Below are 26172 nucleotides of genomic sequence, written 5' to 3' on the forward strand. Positions count from 1 at the left end.
AGATACTAGATATATTTAACTGAAATGTATTGGTCTCGTCAATACCTATCGATTGATTAAAAAATAAAGTGTGCCACACCCACTCTAACGTGCATAACGCTTAAATCTGTCTACCACCCACATAACCACATATTAAGATCACGGGTAGGTGGCGCATTTTATTCTCGCTTTGCTGCGTGCATATCTCCATTCCCCTTTGGTCCCATTAGCTGAGTTACGGGTATCTGATAGTCGAGGTACTCGACTATAGCGATCTTCCTTGTTTTTTAAAGAAATGCTAGTTTTTATGAGTGCGTAGGAGGCGAAGAAGATGTCGGCAAGAGTAGACTTATATCCCCGCTATTTCAGTCCCTTTCCAAGGAATTTAATGGTAGAGCAGGATGCGACCCAACATCTGTTAAAATATTATTGTGTGCTCCCACTGGCAAAGCTGCTTTTGGAATCGGAGGTTCCACTTTTCATTCCATGTTCGCTCTCCCTGTTAATCAGACTGGGTCCGCACTTAGGAGCTTAAGCCCTGATTTGTTAAATACCCTGCGCTCTAGATTTATTGATCTTAAAGAGTCCATTTGGACTCTCGCCTTAAACTAATTTTTTCCAACGTCGATGCTCCCTTCAGAGGTATTTCGGTCATCGTGTTAGGCGATCTTAGACAATTGCGGCCAGTATGTGATCGTTGAATTTTTCACTTGCCGTCGAATGATCCATACAGTGCTATATTTGGATCTTACCTGTAGAGCCCTTAAGTTTTTCGAACTCGCATAGATAATGCGACAGCGAGATGACAAGCCGTTTGTAATTGCACTCAATAACATGTCGTCCGGCCAAATGTCGTCTGATGATATAAGCTTACTTAGAACCCGAACTTCTGAATGAAATCAAGCCCCAAATAATGCAATTTACCTTTTCTCAAGAAATCAGGACACAGATCAGTACCATAGGGAGAATCTCAACTCGATTCCCACTGGTCAGCTTAACTCGAAAGCTATAGACTCAGTTGATGACGGTCAATGTAGATACATCGGATGGTCTCGTTAATGGAGCCACAGGTGTTCCTAAAGAGATAGGCTTCAGTATGTCAAACACTGCGAATATTCTTTGGATACAATTTTCATTTATTGAACCTTTCGTCCCTCTATTATCTGCTCAGGACTCAGCTTCAGCAGAAGAGCTCCGAGAATTGCGATCCGCTAAGTTACTGAATACCCATTCCGAACCTTCATGTTTTCCATAATACGGAAAGCTTGCACTGCCGCATTAGCGATGTATGTTCCGATCATGCTTAAGTCTTCACTTTTGTCCTTCGTTAAAGCATTTGATATTCCTGGCCTTTCTCCTGCAGCGCGACTAGATTGCCAGTCAGTTCCTAGTCAGTTCCTCGGACAAAAAGAGGCATTCTCGTATCCATTCGAAGCGAACTTTTTGAGAATGTTAGTCTTTGTTTAAGTGGTCTCTTTTTTTCTAGTTCTACAAATTTAGCCTCTCGAGTTTGCCATCTTTAAGTACCGTTCCTTAAAGATTTATGCTATATATAAAAGTCCAACTTATCCGTTGATAAAGTTTGAAACAGAGTTTAAGAATTTATTTCAGCGGCTCACGTTTTTAAATAGTAACTATTTAGTGTTAGGAGATTTTAATTTATGCCTTCACTCCATCTCTGGCTGCAATAGGAGGATTTTTATGCAAAAGGTTTTAGTTCATTACTAGATTTGGATTCGTCTACAACCACTTGCAATACGCATATTGATAGGGCTTTTTCAAATATTTTTACTTTTCGGAAAATAAGTATACTCGTGTATCAGGATTTAACCAAAAAAAATTGTTTTTTTAGTTAGAATTTTTTAAAGTTTGTAGAAAAAAGCTAGTTTTTAAAAAGCACCCTCTGCTTGCAAGTCTATATCTCCATCTGTAATTATCCGATTGATTTAATGTCTTTTCCATAAAATCCTCTGAAACCTCTACTTTTAAAAACATTTTTTAAACACACACTATTTTTAATTTCTTAAAAATAAAAACAAATTTGAATTTTAAAAATTTTTTAACCATTGCCCTAATAAAAAAAATTTTTTAAATTTTAAAATATGTCCCCATTTGTCACCTACAATGAAAACCCAATAAGAAATTATAGGTTGGAGCCAATTTTTTGTTTTCAAGATATCGAATTTAATGTAATAAGCCTTTAATTTTTTTAGCGAAAGCACTTCGCAGCCTTTTCGCTCGCTCTCATTAGAACCTAATGGCGTTTAGAATGTGATCTATAATAAATAATGTATCGACAATAGATAAGCTGGTTCACATTGTGAGCTGGTTTAGTTCAAAGGATTTAAACAAAAATTGTATCGATAAGTCCGTAAAAAGGTAATTCCCCTTAGTGCTCAAAGTTCATTATTAAATATCTTACGCCTATTGAGTGCAAAGAAAATGCCAAAAAAAATATCAAAAGAGTTCATTGGTTTGCGTGTGCGTATGCGATTTGATAGATGCTTTAATCTGTTTAAGTTATCACCACATCCAATAACTGCTAATTCTAAGAGTTTGAGACAAGTAAATATTCGCCCGTCAAAGCGGGCACTACAGCAAAAGATTTGTCACACGTGCCGTGTTAATATAAAAAGGAAGTCTGAAGTCAAAGTGGAAAATACAGATAGTGGAGCAAGCCCCAAGTGTTCTTTCCATACTAAACAAAAATGCAATACAACCTAAGGTAAAACTTTTTTTTAGCTCAAAGACACGCCCGAAAACGAAATGGTGACAAATCTTATTGGGGGCGATTATTTAATGTTCCAGGATGACAAGAAAGCCGTATCCGAGGCAATTAAGTTATTGGGTCTTCTCCAATTCAGAAAGAAAAAATCTCTCAAAAGCGATTCTTGTCTAAAAAAATTAGTAATCTTAAGGTGTCGATATCAAAAATCTTTGCCAGTTCACCTGATTGTATAGAAGATAAAAATAGCACTGAAGAAGATGATGAAAAACACACTTTACAAATTTTAAAACATGAATTTAGTAAAACTATTGACCGTATAAAGCAAATTAAAGTTTTGACAATTTTTAAGGATTGGTCGTATCGTAAGATTCAAGAAAATTTTCCTTCTGCAACTTTTCACATGATATTTAACGCATAACAAACTGCTGAGAAAAATGGTATTTTATCTGATCCTAATCCTAAAAGCCACTTATTTTATTAGACGACGAAGTAATTAATTTGGCTATCAACTTTTTCGAGCTTGATGAGAACAGCAGAATGATGCCCGGGAAAAAGGACTTTGTTTCAGTAAGATTCGATGGAAGACGTTCTACAGTTCAAAAAAGATTGCTTTCAATGAATTTTTGTTTGTCCAAAAGTACCCCCAAGCAAAGTGCAGCTTTTCAAAATTTGCCAGCTTGCGACCCAAACATTGCGTGCTAGCAGGTGCAAGTGGCAGCCATTCAGTGTGCGTTTGTGCCATTCATGAAAATGTTAATTTGTTAATTGATGGATATAAGATTACGCTTTTGTACTTCAAGATTCGGTGCAGGGAGTTCATTGGAATAACAACCAAGCAACAGTGCATCCGTTTGTGATTTATTTCAGGAATAATGAAGGAGAAATCGGTTTCAAATGCCTGGTAATGATTTCCGAATGTTTGCATCACGATAAAATAGCTGTACATGATTTTTAACGACACTTAGCAGACTTTTTAAATGAAAATTTGACGAAAATAAAAAAATTACATATTTTTCGGATAAAGCTGGCGCGCAATACAAAAACAAAAAAAAATTTGCAAATCTAACGCATCACCTGAAATATTTCGGTTTAGAGGCTGAATGGCACTTTTTCCCCACATCTCACGGCACAGGTGCGTGTGATGGCTTAGGCGGCACAGTTAAAAGGTTAGCCGCCAGAGGTAGTCTGCAAAGAGTAACTAACCCAATACAAACGCCCTGGGAGTTATTCGAATGGGCATCCAAGTATCTGTTGATGAGAAAAAGTTGGAAAAAAGATTCCAAAAAACGACGACTGTTAAAGGCACTTTATCTTTTCACTGCTTTATACCAAAAACCCAAAAATTAGCTATAGCTAATCACTATACATTACAAGAAAAATCGACTTGTGTTAAAATAATTATATATAAAATGTAGTAAATATATTAAGAAAAAACTTACAAGAACAAATTAAAAAAACTTAAATTAAAAATTTAGAAATGGTAAAATAAATCTTATTTTATCTTAATTAAATCGATTACATTGCAAAATATTGATTGTTATTTGGCTATAACTTCTTAATGACTGATAAAAGATAAGAACAACCCTTACTTAAACTTTTAAAAAATGTGAACAAAATTAGACGGGTTTTAGTGTTATAGTCGTTTGTGGGCATTAGAGTGGGCGTGAGACCCTAAACTTGCACTGCCCAGGAAGCCCAATAATCTGCACTCTAGCTCTTAAAGTTTCCGAGATCTCGGCGCTCATACGGACAGATGGGCAGACGGACATGGCTAGATCGACTCGTCTCGTGATCCTGATCAAGAATATATATACGTTTCCTTATACCTGTTACATACTTTCCGACGAATCTATTAAGCCCATTTTACTCTACGACTAACGGGTATAATCCATAAAATATAACCCAAGAGTTTATTGAAAATTTCTTTTAGCAGTTACAAATAGTATTGTTCGAACAATCTTTTAGCTCTAAAGATTTTTTTAGCCATATGTAGAAAACTCTGGCTTATATGGTCAAACAATACTAATAGTAATTGCAAAACGAATTATTCAAAATTCGCTTTTAATTTCCTATGATTTCTTGAAAATGTTTAAAATTTTGCATTGGAACCTAATTTTATTTATATTTTAACAAAATTCATAATTTTATATAAGTGCTAAATAGGTTAAGAAAAGTCAGAAATCATTCAATCGGATTTTAAATTACCTCTCCATTGATGCCAAAATGTACTATATTTTTATCATTTGCTTTTTAAAGTACTTATGTCAACTGATGTATTTCAACCAAAACTTTTAAGCACAACTGGGGATGCAAGAAAACATAAAAAAATTGTATTTCCTAATATTTGTGATCAAGGTGTTCAATAGGAATTAAAATCATAATTCCTTGTGTATTTTGGCTGTTAACTAAAGTTATCATCGAAGAAGATCAACAAATGCTTATGTTACGTAATGTCGGACTACTTAACAGACCTTGTACGTCAAAATTGGCATATTGCTTTCGCCTTCTAAAGAATTATTTCACTGTTGTCTAACTAAAGCTGATTGAAAAACCTTAACGATTTCGCTTACAGCTCACCTTGTCATACGAATATGATTTTTCTGCCTTGCTAAAATGCAAGTTATCCAACCCGTGAAACCGGGCCTCATATGGAATTAACAAACAATTTTCAAAATTCAGTCTAAGCGATCTTTTCCTATGCCTTTGCATTTGCTTTTGTGTTTGCCCTCGCCTTTGGCTTTGGGGTCCGCTCTTGGTAGCCCAGCTACGATAAACAAACCAAACTTAGAGTAAACATCAGCTTCCGCTCAAAGCCCACAGTATTGCGTTCTAAGTTCAGATCATAGTTTCAGCATAAGCTTTTATTTTAAACAAAAATTAAAGTTCTGGAAGCTTAAGATTGAAAAGCTTCTGGCCGAGGTTCGTAGGATAAATTTTTAGAATTAAACGGCAGTCCCTTTTTGTCCGAGACCGCGATCGGTTCGAAAATTATAAGCAAGTGTCTTGTATAAGTGATAAGAAATAAAAGGTTTAACACCAAGTTTGATTAAATAATGAAATATATTTTTTTAAACATGTTACCAGTGACAATTCTAATTTGCATACTAGGGGATACTCTCGCCTATTGTCTTTTTTATTTGGGAGTCAGGTGAAACTTTTATTGGCTTATGTGCCGCTTGTTAATTAGATTCAAAAGACAATTATAGATCAAGAAAACGCTTTGACACGACAGATAGATTAACTTTTTTTATTTCTAGTCTATTATTTTTATTTTATTTTCAAATAAGCTTATAGATCCAAATACATAATCTTTGTAGCTGACAGAGCGCCACAAAAACTCAAAAAGCTGGCGGTACTTATAACAGCTGTAGTAGTTCCCGATATTTTTATAATTGTGCCCATACATAAAGATAAAATGAATTGGGCTAAAAAGACCATGCTACTTATAATAGCAATATCAGTACCAAGTCCTCGTAATCCTGATCCAAGTTTTGGAACTCCGTTCTCATCTAATTCAAACTGAAAAGAGAATATTTATTTTTAATAAGTAAGCTATAACAACAAGCAACGCTATAATCGAGTTCCTCGACTATCAAATAAATAACATGCTAATTAACTTTATTATAAATTAAAGATTGCGTTTCCGACTTAATAAACTATAAAAATTATGTTTAGCGATTCGTAATATCTTAAAAAAGGTGATTTTATTTTAATACACAGCGGAGTTTTTATTGTTAAAGTTCTTTATAGTTAGATCATAGGGCTCTTAAAGCTAGGTGTTTATAGCTAGGGTGCAGCCGATCGAAGGCCTGGGAAAGATGAATATATAAGAGGCGTATATGTTTATGTCGGATTGATTTGAATAACTCCTATAGTAGGCTCTGACCCTATGCTAGTTGTTGTTTGGGTTTGGTGTCCAGGGTATTTGCGTATATGGCAATCGACCCTCCTTTAGAATGTCTTTGTTGTTAACTAGGCGTCTATAGATAAATATATTGTAGGTAGTGCATCTTAACGTAATATTAAAGCTTTAACAATCGTATTGGCTCATAAAAAGTTACATCCGTTGTAATTTGTATAATTCGTTTTGTTTCCGTGATCAGTCGGAAAGTATGTACGAGGGCAGTCCGTTAAGTACTTAGCCTCACCGCCCGAAGGCGTCACTATCGCAAGATAAATTTACTATTTCAGCCGAATCGGACTCGTAGTTTTGTTTTGACTGCGTGTGGAGTCGGACGTGTCCGCGGATTTTAGAAAAATGGAGAAAGAGCAATGTCGGTCTGTGATTCGATTCTTGTTTTTGGAAGGGAAATCACGCACCGAAATCAAGGAGCGCTTGGATGCTGTGTACGGTGACTCTTCTCCTTCGATTGCGACCGTCAAAAATTGGTTTAACGAGTTTCAAGGTGGTCGCACGTCGGTTTTTGATGAGCCACTCCCAGGTGCCCCGAAAACGGCTACAAAGGAGGATAATGTGACAAAAATCCACGATCTCGTATTGGCAGACCGCCGATTGAAGATACGCGAGACAGCTGAGACAGTAGGCATGTCAAGAGACCGCGTGGGTCATATCCTGCATGAAATTATGGGCATGAGAAAGCTGTCGTCGCGATGGGTGCCGCGTTTGCTCACTCCGGAAAACAAGACAACCGAGAGACCAATTCAGAACAGTGTTTGACGCTGTTTAAGCGCAATCCGAAGGAGTTTCTGCGTCGTTTCGTGACCGTCGACGAAACATGGATCCACTGGTACACACCAGAGACCAAGGAACAGTCGAAACAGTAGACTTCACCCGGCGAACCTGCTCCGAAGAAGTAGAAGACTGTCCCATCGGCCGAAAAGGTGAGGGCCACCGTTTTTTGGGATTCATAAGGTGTGATCTACATCGACTACTTGGAGATGGGCAAAACGGTCACAGGGCTGTACTATGCCGATTTAATGGTCCGACGTGCCGCCGAATTGCAGAAATTACGGCCCCATTTGGCGAAGAAAAAAGTGCTCTTCCATCATGACAACGCACCGGCTCACACTTCCGCCCTCGCCAAGGCCAAATTGGTCAAATTGGGCTACGTACTGCTACCCCATCCACCATAATCTCCAGATTTGGCCCCGTGTGACTTCTTTTTGTTTCCAAACTTGAAAAAGTCACTCGCTGGACAGAAATTTGCGTTGAATGAGGAGGTCGTCGCCGTCACCGCTGGGTCAAGTGTATCGAGCTAAAAGGAGATTATGTTGAGAAATAAATTGCCACTTTTTCAAAATTTTCGTTTTTCTTTTGGAGGCTGAGTACTTATCGGACCACCCAAGAAACAGGTATGGTATCCAACCCCATAAAATATATATTTACTTGGGCAGGAGCACTAGCCGGACGATCTAGCCATGTCCATCTGTCCAGCTGTCCGTCTGTCAGTATGAACGCTGAGAATTTGGAAACTATAAAGGCTAGAATGTTGGGAGTAAACATAAAGAAGTTTGGCCCTCCTGCGCAGCGCATGTTTGTTTCTGCAGGATGCCACGCAAGCTCTAACCCCACTAACGCCCACATTTTTTAATATTTTGTTAAATTTAAAATGAAGTTTTGTTCTTATTATCAATACCCATCTACATGCCAAAAATTATTCAAGTTAAAGAACCATTCATTAAAAAATAATATGGAAACAATAATAAATTAAAATTCGCGTAAAATGACCCCTCGAATTTAACTGTCAAGATCGGAAGCTCCATTCAAAAGTCATACACAAAACATGATTAGTTCTTCCACTTTTGGAAAAACTAGCTGGTTTGGCGAGGAAACGGCTACAAATAGCTAAATGTTTTACACCCGTAACTTGTGAACTACTAAAGTTGCAGGCTTGTCCTATACGTCGTTAAAAATTATGGTCCAAAGTTGTTTTTCTTAAATTTTTTTGTAGCTATTTTTCTAATTTTTTTAAAACGGCTCTAACGATTTCAAGTCATGTTTAAGGGTGTATAGCCCTGGAAATTCCTCAACTTTTGACATCGTTTTTGTAAAAAAGATTTTTTCAAAGTTAGTAATCAACAAAAATGGCCACATTTCAGAACATCGAACACTGCCAGAGCATTGACCTTTTTTGTGCGTGTCCAAACTGTATTTGAAGGTCTTGGAAATTTAAGACGATGTTAAAAAGCTTAATATATGAAATTTTAGTTTTACTTTTTTTAGAAAAACTCGTTAGTTTGGCAAAAAAGGAGCTATAAATAACTATATTAAGTACACCCGTAACTTGTAAACTACTAAAGCTACATGCTATTGCGATATATTGTAAAAAGGAATTTCGAAATACCTTTCGAAACGACTTTTATTCCATCTCTGCTCAAAACACACATTTGCAGACATCCGATTACACTGTGGAAAAATCTGTAAGTGTGCGCTTCACAGAATTGCATGCGAAATCCCTACCCTTACAGCGGAAAATAAGTAAAAACAATATTGTGTTAATTTTTAATTTTAACATGACTTCTGATCATGGTATTGAGGTACACTGACTGTGGACTGTGGAGTGTGCATCACTGCTGTGATGGTCCGATCCTAACTACTGGTACAACAATCAAAAGATATTCGCAAAACCTAAAAAGATTTTATACAAGGACTGTTAGCGTTCGCAATCTTTTTTATATAGTGCTCTCAATCTTTATTTCGCTTTTTTGTTCCGATCACACTGGCCACGTTTCTCCGAATATTTATCTTCTCCTCTCTTCGTGCATTTTTCAGGGATAAACATAAACATCGATACTTAAAACAAGGGATAACACACATAACATATCCAGGGTTACACGCATAATATTATATAATTAATTTAAAACTACTTTGGCCATGATTAAACTAGGAGTAATTGCTTACATAGATCTCAACAACTGTAACAATTTTAATTCGTTTGGGAAAAAGATCGGAGAAAGTGTAAAAGTCAAAATTAAAAAAATTAAAGCTGTATGAATTTGAATTATGTGATTGATGTTTAAAACATTTTTGGACCAATCGATAGGTTTTGTCGAGACCAATACATTCCAGCTAAAATTTTTTATCTACCATAAAAATTGTGGGCGTCACAGGTTTTCGCCCGTCTGTCCGTCTGTCCGTCTGCCTGTCCGGATGAACGCTGAGATCTCGGAAACTATGAGAGCTATGCTATTGAGATTTGGCGTACAGATTCCTGAGCTTCTTACGCAGCGCATGTTTGTTTCAGTAAACTGCCACGCAAATTTATTAGTATAGATTTTAGAGATCCATTGATCTTCAATATATTAAAAAAAATGTTTAATGAACATCTAAGAATCTCCTTCATATTTTACAAGCCGGTTTGTATCTTCGGGTTGTTATATATTATTTGAATAAATTTAAAAATAAATTTTCCCTTTTCCCTTTCAGTTTTCTAGTAAATCCTCTAGCTCTATTTTATCATCTTCAGTTAATTTTTACAATTAATATTTAAAAGAGTTTCCTAAAAAGTAACTTAATACCCGTTTAGGTCTCCGCGGCGAAATAATTTCCTTGATTATACCCGTTACTCGTAAAGTAAAAGGGTATACTAGATTCGTCGGAAAGTATGTAACAGGCAGAAGGAAGCGTTTCCGACCCCATAAAGTATATATATTCTTGATCAGGATCACTAGTCGAGTCGATCTAGCCATGTCCGTCTGTCCGTCTGTCTGTCCGGATGAACGCTGAGATCTCGGAAACTATGGGAGCTAGGCTATTGAGGTTTGGCGTGCAGATTCCTGAGCTTCTTACGCAGCGCAAGTTTGTTTCAGTAGAGTGCCACGCCCACTCTAACGCCCACAAACCGCCCAAAACTGTGACTCCTACAGTTTTTATGGTAGAATAAAAATTTTAACTGAAATGTAATGTCCTACTCAATACCTATCGATTGACCCAAAAAAGTTTGCCACGCCCACCCTAACGCCCATAAACCGCGAAAACCTGTGACGCCCACAATTTTTATGCTAGATAAAAAATTTTAGCTGAAAAGTATTGGTCTCGTCAATACCTATCGATTCGTCCAAAAAAAATTTGCCACGCCCACTCTAACGCCCATAACGCTTAAATCTGTATACCGCCGGTAGGTGGCGCATTTTAATCTCGCTTTGCTACTTGCATATCTCTATTTAGTTGAGTAACGGGTATCTGATAGTCGAGGTACTCGACTATAGCGTTCTCCCTTGTTTTATGTTTAAATTCATAAGATGCTTAGATAATATTTGGTAGGTTTTTAAGTTTGGTTTTCTTATTTCATGAAGTCTGGATGTGTTTCAACTATTTTCGTTTGAAATGTTTTTATAAAATGATGTTCATAGTTTGTAGGAAAATTACAGTCCTTGTGCTCAGAAGTAAATAACTGTTAATGGTTAGCTTTTTAAATTTACTTATGTGTTTTACAGCTTTACGACCCCTAATAGTTACTTGACAGTTATTTTTATTCTTGCGTTTTATTTCTGTTGTGGCCAAGAGCGTTTTCTTAGCCAACATTCAGTTTGGGTTGGGGTGTGACAACCGATTAAATGACAGCCGTATTCTTTTACTTCCAATTGTGAACTCATTTAATATAATCCCGAGGGAATCAGACAGTAACATAGAGCAGTAATGTAAAGGTTCAATTCTGAGCTTTTGTCAATGTATGTAGAGAAAGGCTTCCATTGCTTCCGTAAATTTATTTATTGATTATTAATAGTTTATTCTTCGATTGATACACTTCATTGATACAGATTATATACTTTAGTTGACACATTAATTATTACTGAGACACACGCGACTTTCCTCTGCTGATGCTCAATCTCTACTCCCTTGCGCATTTTTTCACGCTTTTTAACACTACCGAAAAATGTTACGGAACAGAACAACTGATCTGTTATTAATAGGGCTGCCAATCCTACATTCGGCTATTCTGACAATTCATTCGACCCGAATGAGGATGACCACAACTTCATATATTTAGCGACAGTGTTCGTTTTATTTGGACCTTCATCATCTCCTACTTTTTCGACAAGGTATGACCATGTCTCAACTTACGAGTAACGGCGTAAGGCCCTAAGAACTTCTTTTTCAACTTCAATCCTGCACCAAACTGTGTTCTTTTAATAGCTACTAAATCTCCGAGTTTGTACTCAGACTCTGGCTTCCTTGATTTGTTGAATGACTTGCGATTCTCGTCCTGAATCTTTGCGATGTTCTCCTTAGCTTCCACTTGAATCTTCTCCTTCTCTTCCTGCAACTCATTTAAGAAATCTTCCCCTAATAGCTTGACTAACTCCTTATCGTACTTGGTCTTCATATTGATCCCAGTAAGGATCTTGAATGGAGCTATCTTTGTACTTCTAGGAGGAGATGAATTTATAAACTGTTGAACCCTGCCTACATGCTTAAACCAAGTTTTCGGGTCTTCCGCACAAAGTTTAGTCAATATAGTGATGACAATCCTGTTGATACGCTCCACTTGACCGTTGCCACGTGGCACTCCTGTGGCTACCAACATATGCTGGATATTGTTAACCTTACAGTACTCCTGAAAAGCATTGGCTGTGAATGCCGTTCCACGATCCGTGATTATACGACTTGGATTGCCGAAAACATCAGACTGCCTTTCCATTCTATCCACTACCTCGTCAGCGCCAGTACTCTTAGTGGGGTAAAGCCACACAAATTTAGAGAAAGCGTCGACCACTACCAAAAGATGATTGTATTGTTTTTTTGTCATATCCATGGGGCCAATGTGGTCAATATGATAGGTCTGTAACGGTTCGTCTGCCTTGTTTATCGGGTTTAAGAAACCCTCTTTTTTCCCATACTTAGCCTCGCCAACTATGCACTCTACACAGGACTTCACGATAGTTTGAGCCTTCCTCTCTATATCTGGAATGTAATAATCGCGCTGAACCAAGTCAATTGTCCTTTTGATGCAAAAATGTTCTTGTCGGTGAGCTGTGTTGATTATTTCGTTCTCCATTGCTGAAGGGATTACTATGAGCTCTTTTATAGGATTCTTGTGAAGAACTTCGTGCTTCAGATAGAAGTCGTCGTAGGTATGTGTTTCCAGGACCTTACAAATGGCTTTTATCCATTCATCCTGACGTTGAGCCTGTTGAATTCGATGTCTGACTGACTCTTGAAGCAACAAGGTATGTACGCGGCTTAAGGCGTCGACATGTTTAATCTTTGTGCCTGGACGATGCTCTATTATGTACTCAAAGTCTTGTAAAAACATGGCCCAACGAGATACTTTCACTGGGACATCATTCTACCGCATGGTCATAGCAAACGCATTGCAGTCGGTGACGATCTTAATCTTTCTTCCCAGCAAGTAGATTCTCCACTTCTTCAGAGCCTGTACTATAGCGAGTACCTCTAGCTCATAAGAAGGATATTTCTCTTCGGCATCTGTTGTCTTGCGGCTCATGTACTCTACTGGGTGAAATTCTTGATCAGCTGAATCCTTTTGAAGAAGGACTGCTCCATATCCGTACATGCTTGCATCACAGTGGACTTCTGTAGCACTCTTTTGATCGAATAACTTCAGAACAGGGGAACTAGACAAGGATAATTTTAATTGATTAAACGATGCTAGCTCTTCCTCGCCCATTTTAAAGGAAGTGTTCTTTCTAAGCAAGTTCGACAAAGGTCTGGCAATGATAGCGAAGTCTTTCACAAACCTTCGGAAATAGGATGTTAGGCCAAGAAACCGTTGAACTCCTTTTTTGTCTCGCGGGACGGGGAAGTTTTCGACTGCACAAGTCTTCTCTGCTGATGGTTGGATAGTTGCGTTTTCGACAATATAGCCAAGGAATTGGACCCTCTTCTGTAAGACCTGGCACTTTTCCCACTTTATACGCAGACCTGAACACATTGCGACATCTAAAACTTTCTTTAATTTCTCTAATCCTTCCCGTTCGTCCTTTGATAAAATAATCAAATCATCCATGTACAGGACAAGGGTACCGTCTTCAATTAATGGCCTGAGCACTGCAAAAATGTATCGCATAAACACTGCAGGAGAATTGGAAATTCCGAATGGTACGAAGCAGAATTCGTATTGACCACTTTGGGTGACGAACGCGGTGTATTTGCGAGAGCTTTCCTGCACGGGGACATGGAAAAATCCGTTTGATAAGTCCAGCGTTGTAAATTCTTTCCCCTTCTGAAGCTTTTGTAAAACATCGTCGATCAAGGCCATAGGGAAGTTGTCGCGAATAATCTTCTGGTTCAATTTGCGGTAGTCGCAACAGAGTCTTTTAGTGCCATCTTTTTTAGCAACCAACACTATGGGTGAGGCGTATTCGGAAACACTTTGACGAATGATTCCTTCCTTAAGCCAATCCCTGATCTGCTTGTCGACTTTCTCAGTTTCCTCGTACGGTAAGCGCCTAGGTCTCTGATAGACTGGGACTTCATCGGTGACGAGTATTTTCATTTCTACTGGGCTTGACTCTGGCTTTAATGGCTTTTAACTTTGAACTAACCCAACCACTGCTGATCTTCTGTCGTTGCTCAAGTGAAGCAGATCTAGATCTGGCATGAAATTGTCTTCAATGAAATTAGATGCCATTAGCTGATGAAAAGTTTCTGTCAAGTCTGAAATGCCAGTGGAAGACGCATCTACAGTCAAATTTTGATTGTCACTATAATGAGTGAGATTTATGTCATGGCTTGGACTAATTTCATCTCTACCTAAGGTGAGATCAGACAAATGTCCAAGATCTGCTGGATGAACTGCGTGGAAAACGACTCCATTTGCTCCAATTGTTGCGGTTACTGTATTAAGGACATCGCTACCGATCACACCTTCATAAAGGGTATCCTTGTCGCGCACTACATGAAAGCACAAATTAGCGTCAGCGTCATCTAACTTCGTCTCAACTGTGAACGAACCCAGAGTGTATATCTTTTTGCCACCTATTCCAATTAGCTCCTTAATATCAGGTTTGAGAATGTCGGGGTGGATGCGAGTGTAAGCCGTCTCGCAAATGGTACAAATATCGCTGCCAGAATCGAATAACGCCATAATCTGTTCGCTACCAATGTTTATGTTTTTTAACCGCTCTGTTAAAAGTTAACTGTGACAGCTGCTGAATGTTTGACTTTTCATTTTTCACTTCCTTACGAGCTTCCTTGGTACCGCATTGATTTGCCTTGTGACCAAACTGATTGCATTTGAAACATTTTATACATTTTATGCTGCCACCACACTTAAAGCAACGTCTGCCATCTTGGTTAGTTTTAACTAAAGAACTGTCAAACTTCGGCTTTGGCTTAAACCCCTGACTCGCGCAAATCTTCTCGTAAACCTTAAGCTTCTCACGAAACTCCTTTAGATTGGACGCCTGGTACAAACAACATTTATTTTGCTTCGAGTCTGGTATACCCTCCACTATGTATTCTATAATACTTTCTTCGTCCAACTTCGACTGATTTGCCAATGCAGTCATACTGTAGAAGTATTCTATCAGACTCTCTTTCTGGTTTTTCTTCCTGTTTTTGAGCATCTTGTGAACCTGTTTTGCTGTAAGCTTTTCTCCAAATTCATTTTTTAAAGCTTCTTTTAGTGCTTCCCAATCATTTATTCCTGGTTGGCTGCCCAAGAATAATTTTGCAGCTCCCTTTACCAACTGTCTGCCGTAAAAGAATTTTTGAAAATCAGTCCACCCAACTGTAATAGAATTAAGCTCGAAATCTGCAAGCCACTCATCAATATCCGGAGAACCATTTCCAGTGAATGCAGAAAGCGAATCCTCAATATCTCTCAGAGTGAAAGTCATGGCTAAGGGTGGAGAATCAGAAGAATCTGACTCCTCGACGTTAGTTTCCTCGTAAACTGACTCCTCTGAACCTTCTGAGTTTTCCTGCTGGTCGATATTTTCTCCCTCAAAATAGGAGATGAATCTTTCCTGTAACACTGCTTTGAGGCCTGAACTTGGTAATTTTAATTCTTTTAACTTGTCTTTAAGCTCTGCAACAGAAAATCGTGTGATCTCTTCAACATTCATATTTTCTAAACTTACATAACTTATTTTATTTCTCTTAAATTAATAAATAAGAACAATTTAAATGGAAATAAAATATTGTTTACGTTGCATACGTTTCTAAGTTTTCCTCCTGGTCAAGTTGTCGCTTTAGCCATTATTGTCGCTCTCTGCGACAACGGATTGTATAAACGCCTTTCGTCGTCTTCCGTTAGGAATTTACTTGTTTCCACAGAAACAATTTTGCCCTCAGATCGGCAAACTGCGCAATAAATTTTGTAGTTTTGTAGTTTCAGAATTTCATTATACTTTGCAAAACTTGGTGGAATTGCGCAACATGAAAATTTTCAGCTCTCCTGGATGGTTTTTTAGTCTCTCTTTCTCGTAATCACTTCAGTTTTATAACTTTCTAGTTTCTCGTTTCGTTTTGTTTATTAAACTGCGATCGATGGATTCTTAGCACAAGAACTTGATGGTTTTTTGGCCGCGTATCACACTCAATTTATCGTTTGTGGATTAATCCCGGACGAGCCCCCAAAATTGTAGAGAAAGGCTTCCATTGCTTCCCTAAATTTATTAATTGATTATTAATAGTTTATTCTTCATTGATACAGATTATATACTTTAGTTGACACATTAATTATTACTGAGACACACGCGACCTTCCTCTGCTGATGCTCAATCTCTACTCCCTTGCGCATTTTTCACGCTTTTTAACACTACCGAAAAATGTTACGGAACAGAACAACTGATCTGTTATTAATAGGGCTGCCAATCCTACATGTATGCTTAGGTACTAAAAATTAATAAAAATCTTGCAAAATTATGCTCCTTAAGTTTTACCAATAAACCAATGTGAATTAGACCCAAAAATTTCCTTTTCAACTTTATTGTATTCAAGATCCACTTCTTAGGGGTTTTTCTTAATTTTATCTATCGTTTTTTCTTTCCAATTTTGCATATTTTTGCTTGGTTCCATACCATAAAGGAAATACCTGTGGGGTCGTGGGTTCTTTCATGTTTGTTGAGGCGGGGTGGCTCGATCGCTGAAATTAGATGAAATCTTAAGAAAAAGGGTACGCGGGTGTTTATTGTGACACTTGGAAATTATAACTGCTTAGGGATAGCTTAAGTTAAGCGCTAAGCGGAGACTTAGGGGAGAGATGGAGAGGGAGAGCGGAGGGCAGTGTGAGCGCGCGAGATGTAGACATCTGGATAAAACTGCCGCGTAAACATTTAATACCTAGAGTACGTCTGCCATACAAGGCGGGAAATGGAACCCAATATTCGGAGTTTATTGGTAGGAGGGACTTTTTGTCCGGGGTACAGAGCGGGAAACATGTTAGGATCATGAGCTCTGGAAATTTGCTTGCAAAGTAATTGGAGCACAACTATTTCCTTTGGATATAGACTAGGCGAACGTCTACCGTCTTTTGTAGAAAGCGTGGACATATACGCACGGAGTGGCTTTTCTTTGAACACAGATCGCAGCCTTTGGTTTTAGGAACTACCCTTGTGTTGAATGAGCTTCGGCTTTAATTTGGATGGATTGCTCCCATAATGAGAGCGTGAGCTTTGGTAGTTTTATTGAGCACATATAAACGAGGATAGGGTCCCAATTCTCAATATTAACGCAGAAAAATTGTAAGGATGTTAAGCAAACTCGAATAGTGCGCTGAAGATCCTTTAAGGCTGATCCAGACTCCTGTACTATGGATTGCACATTGAAGAAAGTTTTCAGGTGACTGTTCACCTGCAATAGCTTATTTTTGAAACACTCAGTTAGGTTTTACCAGGCTGAGCGATAGCCACCTTTGGTAAGTGGGGATTTCGAAACAATGGAATGAGATTTCCCGCTAGTTTTTGAATTTAGGTGGAACAATTTTTCAACGTCAATGTATGTCGCCGTGAAAAGGGCTTGAAAAGTCGGCCAGCGAAGATAATCGCCAGAGAAAACCTCTGTGTCGATAGGAGGGAGCTCAGTTACTTCAGCTTGAGGTATTTGGGAGGAGCCCTTTGGATTTGGTTCATGAGCTGCGCGGCATACATTTCATAAGTGGAGTACATTTTTTAATAATTGGATTTTAGTATGGATTTGGTGTCAGCCCCGCTCTGGCCTGCAGCCAAAAAGCAAAAAAATATAGGTTCATACACACACGGTCGGATAGGCAAATTGAATAAATATTTATTATATCGAATGATCGGATTTTTGTAAGGAATTACGGACTTTAGTTTAGTTTCTTTGAAAATAACTTTTTTGAGAGGTCTTGACGTAGAGTACATATGTGGGGTGCGAATAGCGGATTAACGGAATAACGTTGCGGGAGTTGTGAACACTTCGCTTATGTTTGTTTGTTGGTGCGTTTGTTTGTCACCTTCACAATTTAATTGCAGACGATTTGCTGGAGTAAATTTGTGGATATTGTAATTTTAATTTTGGAAATAAGTCTGCAGTAGTTTTAGGTCGAGAAAAGTAGTTGGAGTGAACTGTATTAGAAAGAGTAGTTAAAGTGGACTGTATTAGAATATTTACATAAATAAAAAGATGCAGCTGGAACACAGTAAAAAATAAGAATTGCAATTCTTAAGAAAAAATTTTAGAATCGGCAATTTTTTACTAAGGCTGATTTATATTTTACACACAACTGGAATTAAAAATATATTTGAGGAAAATATGACTTGAATAGTAGGACTGGAATATCTATGGGAATTTCTTATACTGTACTATTATGGGGAAGGGAAACTGGAAAATTGTTGTGCACAAAAAGCGGAATAGAAATACATTTATTAAATACCGTTGCGTTGGACTAATCTCATCGGCGTTTTTTACGCGACGTGCGTGGGTGTTTATTGTGGCACTTAGAAATGAGAGCTGCTTAAGACAAGCTTAACTTATGGGATAGAGCGGAGAGAGTGAGCGGATGGCAGTGCGAGTGCGCGAGATGTAGTCATCTGGGGAAAACTGCCGCTCGACAATGTCTACAGAAACTAAACGCCCTTCTGGCATAAAGATAAAGTCAGAAACGCTGTTCTACCTGTTACATACTTTTCGACGAATATGGTATACCCTTTTACTCTACGAGTAACGCGTATAAAAATATTTGAAACAAATGTAATCAATAGTTCAGAGGCGCAAATCAGGTAGGTGCGACAGTACGCGTCATGTCTTACTCACACCATCAATAGATATTGGTAAACAGAGATACGAAATCTGTGTTTTGTAGGTAGCAAACAGGGGACAGTTTAGAGAATTGCATTTCTTGTTTGAAAAAATAAGGGATTTTCACTTGGTGAATTAAAGTACGCACATCCCAATTTAAAAGAAAAAGATGAAAACCTGTATAGATTTTCTTTATAAAATGCGTAAGCAGATGTAAAGGGGTAGACGAGATTGTTGACTAGGAAAGACATCATGGATTCTGATAAAATATCGAATTTTTTTAAGGATCTAACGGAATTCTCATCGAATTTTGTCATATAAAAAAGACTCCCTCAACATTTTGAAAATCTCTTTAATCCTAAGAAAAGATTAAAAAATTTTTAAAGTTGAAGTCGGCGTGCAAACTTTTTTTTGGGTCAATCGATAGATATTGATGAACTTGTAAGAGTTTGAGTGGGCGTGGCAAACTGACGAATCTGACTTGCGCTGCGCAGGAATCTCTAAAAACTGCATGCCTAATCACAGTATTGCAGCTTTTATAGTTTCCGAGATCACAGCGCTTATGAGGACAGACGGATATGGGTAGATCGACTCGGCTATTGATCCTAATCAAGAATCACTTTCCGACGAATCTAGTATACCCTTTTACTCTACGAGTAACGGGTATAATTTTTTAATTGTAGAGTAAATACAGATACGAAAAAAAGGAAAATAAATTATCGATTCGTCCTGCGAGATTTTTGTGCTACCGAGATTTCATCCTTAACTATGGGACGTGTTAGACATAGCAGTCTGCATGTGGAATAGAGTGTATTTTCAATGACCGAGTGCCTCGGGTCTTAGGTATGTGAATTTTATGACGGTCAAGTAATGACAAGTCATGGCAAGTCGATGTTATGTTTTGTTTTATGATCGGGGTAGGTTCTGTGTGAGTCCTTATTGTTATGGAGACATGCTTATACCCTTGCAGAGGGTATTATGATAGGTTAGGTTAGGTTAGAGCGGCTGCCAAATCATTGACACCCTTAGTCCTTAAAAGGTCCATTGTGGTACCGCGTGGATCTGTATCCCCTTTCTTAAAAATCTGCTGCCATTATTGCAGCAGGCTTAGCATAATTCCCATCCGGTTGCTTTAATGAATTTTATTATTCGTTTTAGGCTTATGTTCGCCAGTTCGGATAGACTGTTCATGAAGGGATTCCCTAAGTGGTACAGTCTAGATCTGCACAGGGCCGGGCAGGAACAGAACAGGTGTTCCACCGTTTCCTCTTCCTCCTCGTCCCTGCAGCTTCTGCAGAAATCGTTTCGGGGCACGCCCAATCTGCTTGCGTGTGTGCCAACCAACCAGTGGCCTGTTAACACTCGTATTACCATTCCGCACTCGGTACGGTTTAGTCTTAATAGTTCCGAAGTTCTCTTCGCGTCAATGATTGGCCATGTCTGGCGAGAGATGCGACAGTGCTTAACATGTGTCCATGCTAGGCTCGCAAGTTTCTTATATTGGTTTTTATACCCGTTACTCGTAGAGTAAAAGGGTATACTAGATTCGTCGGAAAGTATGTAACAGGCAGAAGGAAGCGTTTCCGACCCCATAAAGTATATATATTCTTGATCAGGATCACTAGCCGAGTCGATCTAGCCATGTCCGTCTGTCCGTCTGTCCGTCTGTCCGTCTGACCGTCTGTCCGTCTGTCCGTCTGTCCGTCTGTCCGTCTGTCTGTCCGTCCGGATGAACGCTGAGATCTCGGAAACTATGAGAGCTAGGCTATTGAGATTTGGCGTACAGATTCCTGAGCTTCTTACGCAGCGCAAGTTTGTTTCAGTAGACTGCCACGCCCACTCTAACGCCCACAAACCGCCCAAAACTGTAACTCCTACAGTTTTGATGCTAGATAGAAAATTTTAACTGAAATGTATTGTTCTCATCAAAACCTATCGATTGACCTAAAAAAAAGTTTGCCACGCCCACTTAAACGCCCACAAACCGCGAAAACCTGTGACGCCCGCAATTTGCATGCTAGATAAAAAATTTTAACTGAAATGTATTGGTGTCGTCAATACCTATCGATTGATCCAAAATAATTCTGCCACGCCCACTCTAACGCCCATAACGCTTAAATCTGTCTACCGCCGGTAGGTGGCGCATTTTAATTTCGCTTTGCTGCTTGCATATCTCCATTTCCCTTTGAGTAACGGGTATCTGATAGTCGAGGTACTCGACTATAGCGTTCTTCCTTGTTAATGTTAAGTTTGCAGGTGGCCATCGGCATACCAATGTTCTTCTTGTCCGGAAGGAGAGGAACGGTAGTGCCATGCCTGGCCAGCTCATCTGCAATACAATTGCCTGTAATGTTCCGGTGACCCGGGACCCATATCAGGTAAATTTTAAACTGCAGAGCCATCTCGTGCAGAGATTTGCGGCAGTTTGATATGGTGTGGGAGTTTGTATTGGTCGAGATAATCGACCTGCTAGCCGCCTGACTATCACTATAGATGTTAATCAGTTTATTCTGACAGTTTGCATCGTTCAGAAGCATCAAAGCTTCAATTATGGCAAATACTTCCGCCTGGAAGACGCTACAGTGATCCGGAAGTCTGAAGGATTTCCTGATATTAAGTTGTTCGGAGTATATACCTCCTCCGACTTGATTATTTAATTTTGAGCCGTCAGTGTAGAAATTGGCTGCCTCTGTAGGGCCCGGCTGGCCTTGTTCCCAGTCTTCTCTGGTTGGGAGCAAGGCTTCAAAGGGGGTGTGGATGTATTCAATAGGTTTACATAGATCTGTACTAGGTGGGATCATTGTGTCCTGCTGGAGTATCCTGGCATGACCGTATATTTGGGGCTTCCACTGCCCTAAGTCCCTCATCCGAACCGCAGCTATCTTAGCTCGTTCCATGCCGGCTAAGTCCAGACTTGGAAGGTTCAGAATAGCATTTAGCGCCTCGTTGGGGGTGGTGCGAAGGGCTCCGCTTATGCATAAGGATGCCATTCGTTGTACCTTGTTTAGGTTTGTTGTGGTTGTCTGCTTCATTAGCGCGGGCCACCATATTGACACTCCGTAGAGCAGAATATGCTTAACTATCGCTGTGTGTATCCAGTTGACGATTTTTGGGGACATGCCCCATTTGGTTCCGATGGCCTTTTTGCAGGAGTAGAGGGCAATTGTTGCCTTCCTCGTTATCTCTTGGCTGTTTAGTCTCCATGTCAGACGCTTATCTAATATTAACCCAAAATACCTGGCGTTGTTACTGAAGGAGAGAGAGCAGTTATTTAATATTGGTGGGTTTAGTTGAGGAATCTTGTATCTGTTTGTAAACAGCACCAGTTCCGTTTTCGAGGCCTCTTTCTGTTGTCCAGTCAGAGAGTATTTTAAGTTTGGCGGTCATTAGATCGCATAGTGTCTGAGGAAATTTTCCTGAGAAAATAATGGCTACATCGTCCGCATATGCCACAACCTTGCATCCACCCCCTTCCATGTAGCACAACAGCTTATTTACTGCGATGTTCCATAGCAGGGGGGAGAGTACACCACCCTGAGGGGTTCCCCTGTTCACGAACCTTGTTTGTGTTGAGATTCCTAGCGTGGAGGTTACCATTCTGCTCATCAGCAATTTATGGATTAACTCCACGATTTGGATCTCAGCACCCAGGTCGGTGAGGGATTCGGTTATGGCTGTAGGGAGAACATTGTTGAAAGCGCCCTCTATGTCCAGGAATGCAGCAAGTGCGTATTCCTTGTGATTGAGTGACTTTTCGATTTGGCTGACTACCGCGTGTAGAGCTGATTCGGTGGACTTGCCTTTTGAATATGCATGCTGCGCTGCTGATAACTGTTTCGAGTCTATGACTGACCTGATGTGCAGTCCAATCAGTCGCTCGAAGCTCTTAAGGAGAAAGGATGTTAGACTTATGGGCCTAAAATCTTTCGTCGTCGTGTGCGAGGCTTTGCCCGCTTTGGGTATAAAGACTACCTTTGTTTCCCTCCATGATGATGGCAACGTTCCTATCCTAAGAATGGTACGGAAAATTGTCTTTAGCCAGTTGATGGCAAGTTGACCTGCGTGTTGGATGTGCGCAGGTGAGAGATGATCGGGTCCTGGTGATTTGAAGGGTTTGAAGCTGTTTATGGCCCAACTTATGTTGCGTTCGGAAAGAAGCGTTTCCAAGTCAATGCTTAGACCTGCATGATTTCCTGGGAGACGTTCTACCGGGAGACTACCCGGAAAGTGGGTGTCTAGTAGTAGGCTTAGGGACTCCTCACTAGAGTCTGTCCACGAGCCATCTGGTTTTTGAAGGTACCCCAGGGAGGGGGTTGTTTTGGAGAGGATCTTCCTAAGCCGAGCTGCATCGGCTGTTTCCTCTATGTTTGAGCAGAAGGTCTGCCAAGCTGATCTTTTTTCTTTCCTTATGGCCTTCTTGTAGGAGGCTAGTTCTAACTTGTACTGTTGCCATTTTAGATCCTCATTTCCTGCTTTTGCCCTGTTAAAAAGGGTTCTGCAACTGGATCTGAGTTCTGAAAGTTTCTGTGTCCACCAAGGAGGCTTTCTGGTTCCTCTCGGTTTGCGTTTAGGGTGGGCTGCTTCGAAAGCCGAGTTGCAGGCATTCGTGAACATCCCTACTATGTTATCAAGACTGAGTATATCACTGTTGTCACTTGGGGGTTCTATTGGAAGAATGTTTAGTAGGGCTTCCCTATAAGCGCGCCAGTTGGTACGTCTAAGGTTGACGAATTCAGCTGGAGTAGGAGGGTCTAGCGATAAAGTGGTTTCTATAAATCTATGGTCAGAGAAAGAGTGTTCGTTTGAGACTTCCCAGTTTCTGACTGCTTCTAGCAGATTACCTGACACCATGGTAAGGTCAATGACTGTTTGGCTATTTTTTGTGATAAAGGGTGGGGTATTACCCCTGTTGCATAGAAATAGATTTGAGCCAAGGATGAAGTTAAAAAGAGACTCACCCCTGTTGTTGCTTGTTGGGCTTCCCCACCTTCTTTTGGATCAAGCAGCAGCTTGAAATCTTTGGTACCCAGTCCAACAACCTTGCCTCCTACCACCCAAGGCTCCTGTATGAGTACTAGGTCTGCCCCGCCGTCAGCCAGGCGGAGCAGGAGGGCAGCCGACGCTGCTTTACTGTGATGGAGGTTCACTTGCAGTAGTCTTAGCGACATCTGCCGAGTTCCCCTCCACCACCGTGACGTCCGCTTCCTCGCTGCCGCTGAGGTCGCCGTCGTCTTCGTCCGCCGGGTTCATCGCCTGCATCCCTCTGCTTAGCGACGCGTCGGTTGAGTAGCCATCTTCCGGCTCGTCATCTCCAGGAGCCTCTATCTCCTCGGGAAAGACCTGCTCGGCTGGGTTGCCGGTCGGGTCCTCCTTCGAGTTAGAGTCTCCCTTGTAGACTTTTATGCGGATGGCACTGAATCCGAAGTTCAGCTCCCCGTGAGCGGCCTCTATTGGGGATACTGACTCCTTATTCAGCACCACGATGGCCTGGCTGATCGGCCCCTCGTGAGGTTCCACCTTTACGACTTTCCAGTCGTGCGTGGGCAAATTTGGGTTGCACCTTTGCAACATAAAGAAGATGTCCTCCGGTGTTTTGATGGACGACGGCAGCCATATCCTCGCTCGTGGTCTGCTGGGGACGTCGCACCAATCTAGTGCAACGATTTTCGCCCCAGGATACACCTCTCCGAGCTTCTCCGTCGCCTTCTTGTAGAGGTCAGCTGATCTCTGGCTGTCGCAAGACACCACCTTGACGCTGCCCTGGAACCAGCCTGCGTCCGGCCTCCGGGGTTTCCCTTGTCAACCAGTCCAATCAGAACCTTGTCCCGCGCTATCTCCGCAAATGACAGGTTCTGTTGGACCCTAGTTCTCTTTGCCGCAGGTCCAGGCAACTCTAGAGATCGTTGTCTCTTTGGCTGTGTACTTACAGCATTAGGCTTCTCTTGCCCGTAGTTGGGGAGCACCGTCTTCGCCCATTCCACCTTCTTCAGCCATTCAGCTGAGGGGTTGGCAATCTTGCTCCTGTTGTGTGAGCGGAGTGTCTGCGCGGCAGTCCGCTTCTCCGCATAAGTGTGTTTATTTTGCTCGGTGGTTGGAGCGACCGTCTTCGTCATACCTCCTGCAGTTTTTGGCGCCGGCGCGCACTTTGCAGAGGTGCTGGCGGCCGACTGTCTTCCACCTATCACCCCCAGTTTGGGGTGGGGCCCTTTTGGGATAGCCCCCGAGCTGGTGCCAGCACAGGCGGAGTCAACGCTCGCAGATCCTGTCGCACCCATCTTCTCCTCCGTCACGGGTTTCTTAGGAGTGCCCGGCTCCATTGTGTTTTTATTTTTATAATTATTGGTATCCATAATCGATTCCCACGAGTTGCGGAGAAAGGGAAGGTCCACCCGGGCAGAGATCCGCGATGCCCGGGTAAGGCGATAAATAGAGCAGGGGGCCGCCATCTCCCTGAGCCCACCGTTTGAGACTGAGCTAGTTTTTAGCCCGGGCCCTCAGCCAGGCTGACTCTCGGCACGGTCCGATTTACACCTTAGTCCGGCCCGAGGTGAGATGTTGTGTGGGATAGGAAGGAGGTAGGTTTGCGTTTGGGGAAAAAGGGGTTGTGTAGAGCAACTATTTAAATGCGGCTGAACAAGTCGCATCGACGGTACTGCCGCTAAACAGCGACAGATACCCGCTGGCTGTCCGGGGCTGTTTATTGCAGAGGTTTCGGTCTGGCGGAATCCGTTTGACCTAGCCTACTGCTATTCACAGCTGGCCTTACAGGCCGTTCGCTATCCGCAACCTGCGACCCGCTTGGTCGCCTCCAGCTAGGCGTCCTCGGAACCATCTCACAAGTTCCTTGGACCAAGGGGTATTATGATTTTAGTCAGAAGTTTGCAACGCAGTGAAGGAGACTTTTCCGACCCCATAAAGTGTATATATTCTTGATCAGCATCACTAGACGAGTCGATCTAGCCATGTCCGTCTCTCTTTTTTTAGTCTCTTTTTTTAATTTTAGTTAAATTGACGCTTGGAAATAACATTTTTTAATTAGTTCTGAGTTTCGAATTTAATTTTATCAAAATCGGAAGTCTATATCATACAGCAGCCATAGGAACGATCGGAAAATTGGTTTGAAAATAATATGGAACAAATTAAAGCTTCTGTGTTGTTTTTTTGACATACTATCTTATACTATTGGAAATTTTATTTTTTGTATTTTTAAGAATTTCCAATTTTCGTCCGATGTTCAGGCAACATTTGCCAGCATAAGCTACGTCGTATTCGGGTCGTGGGATCTTGGTTAGGTCCTCTCCAACATATCGAGAATAAAAATGGAAAATAATATTAT

The 26172-nt window shown here is 40.6% G+C and overlaps 1 protein-coding gene across 1 annotated transcript in view; it reads right to left on the minus strand.

Annotated features, from left to right (window-relative positions):
* Positions 1-5940: 5940 nt before the first annotated feature.
* The window catches only part of lovit (loss of visual transmission), a 654250-nt gene continuing 634018 nt past the window's right edge, over positions 5941-26172 (minus strand). The window contains exon 6 of the mRNA XM_070996020.1: positions 5941-6226. Coding sequence (XP_070852121.1) covers positions 5996-6226 — 231 coding nt within the window. The 3' untranslated portion in view covers positions 5941-5995. The remainder of the gene's footprint in view (positions 6227-26172) is intronic.

This window comes from Drosophila suzukii, chromosome 3 (genome assembly GCF_043229965.1).
Source record: "Drosophila suzukii chromosome 3, CBGP_Dsuzu_IsoJpt1.0, whole genome shotgun sequence".
Taxonomy (NCBI): Eukaryota; Metazoa; Arthropoda; class Insecta; order Diptera; family Drosophilidae; genus Drosophila; species Drosophila suzukii.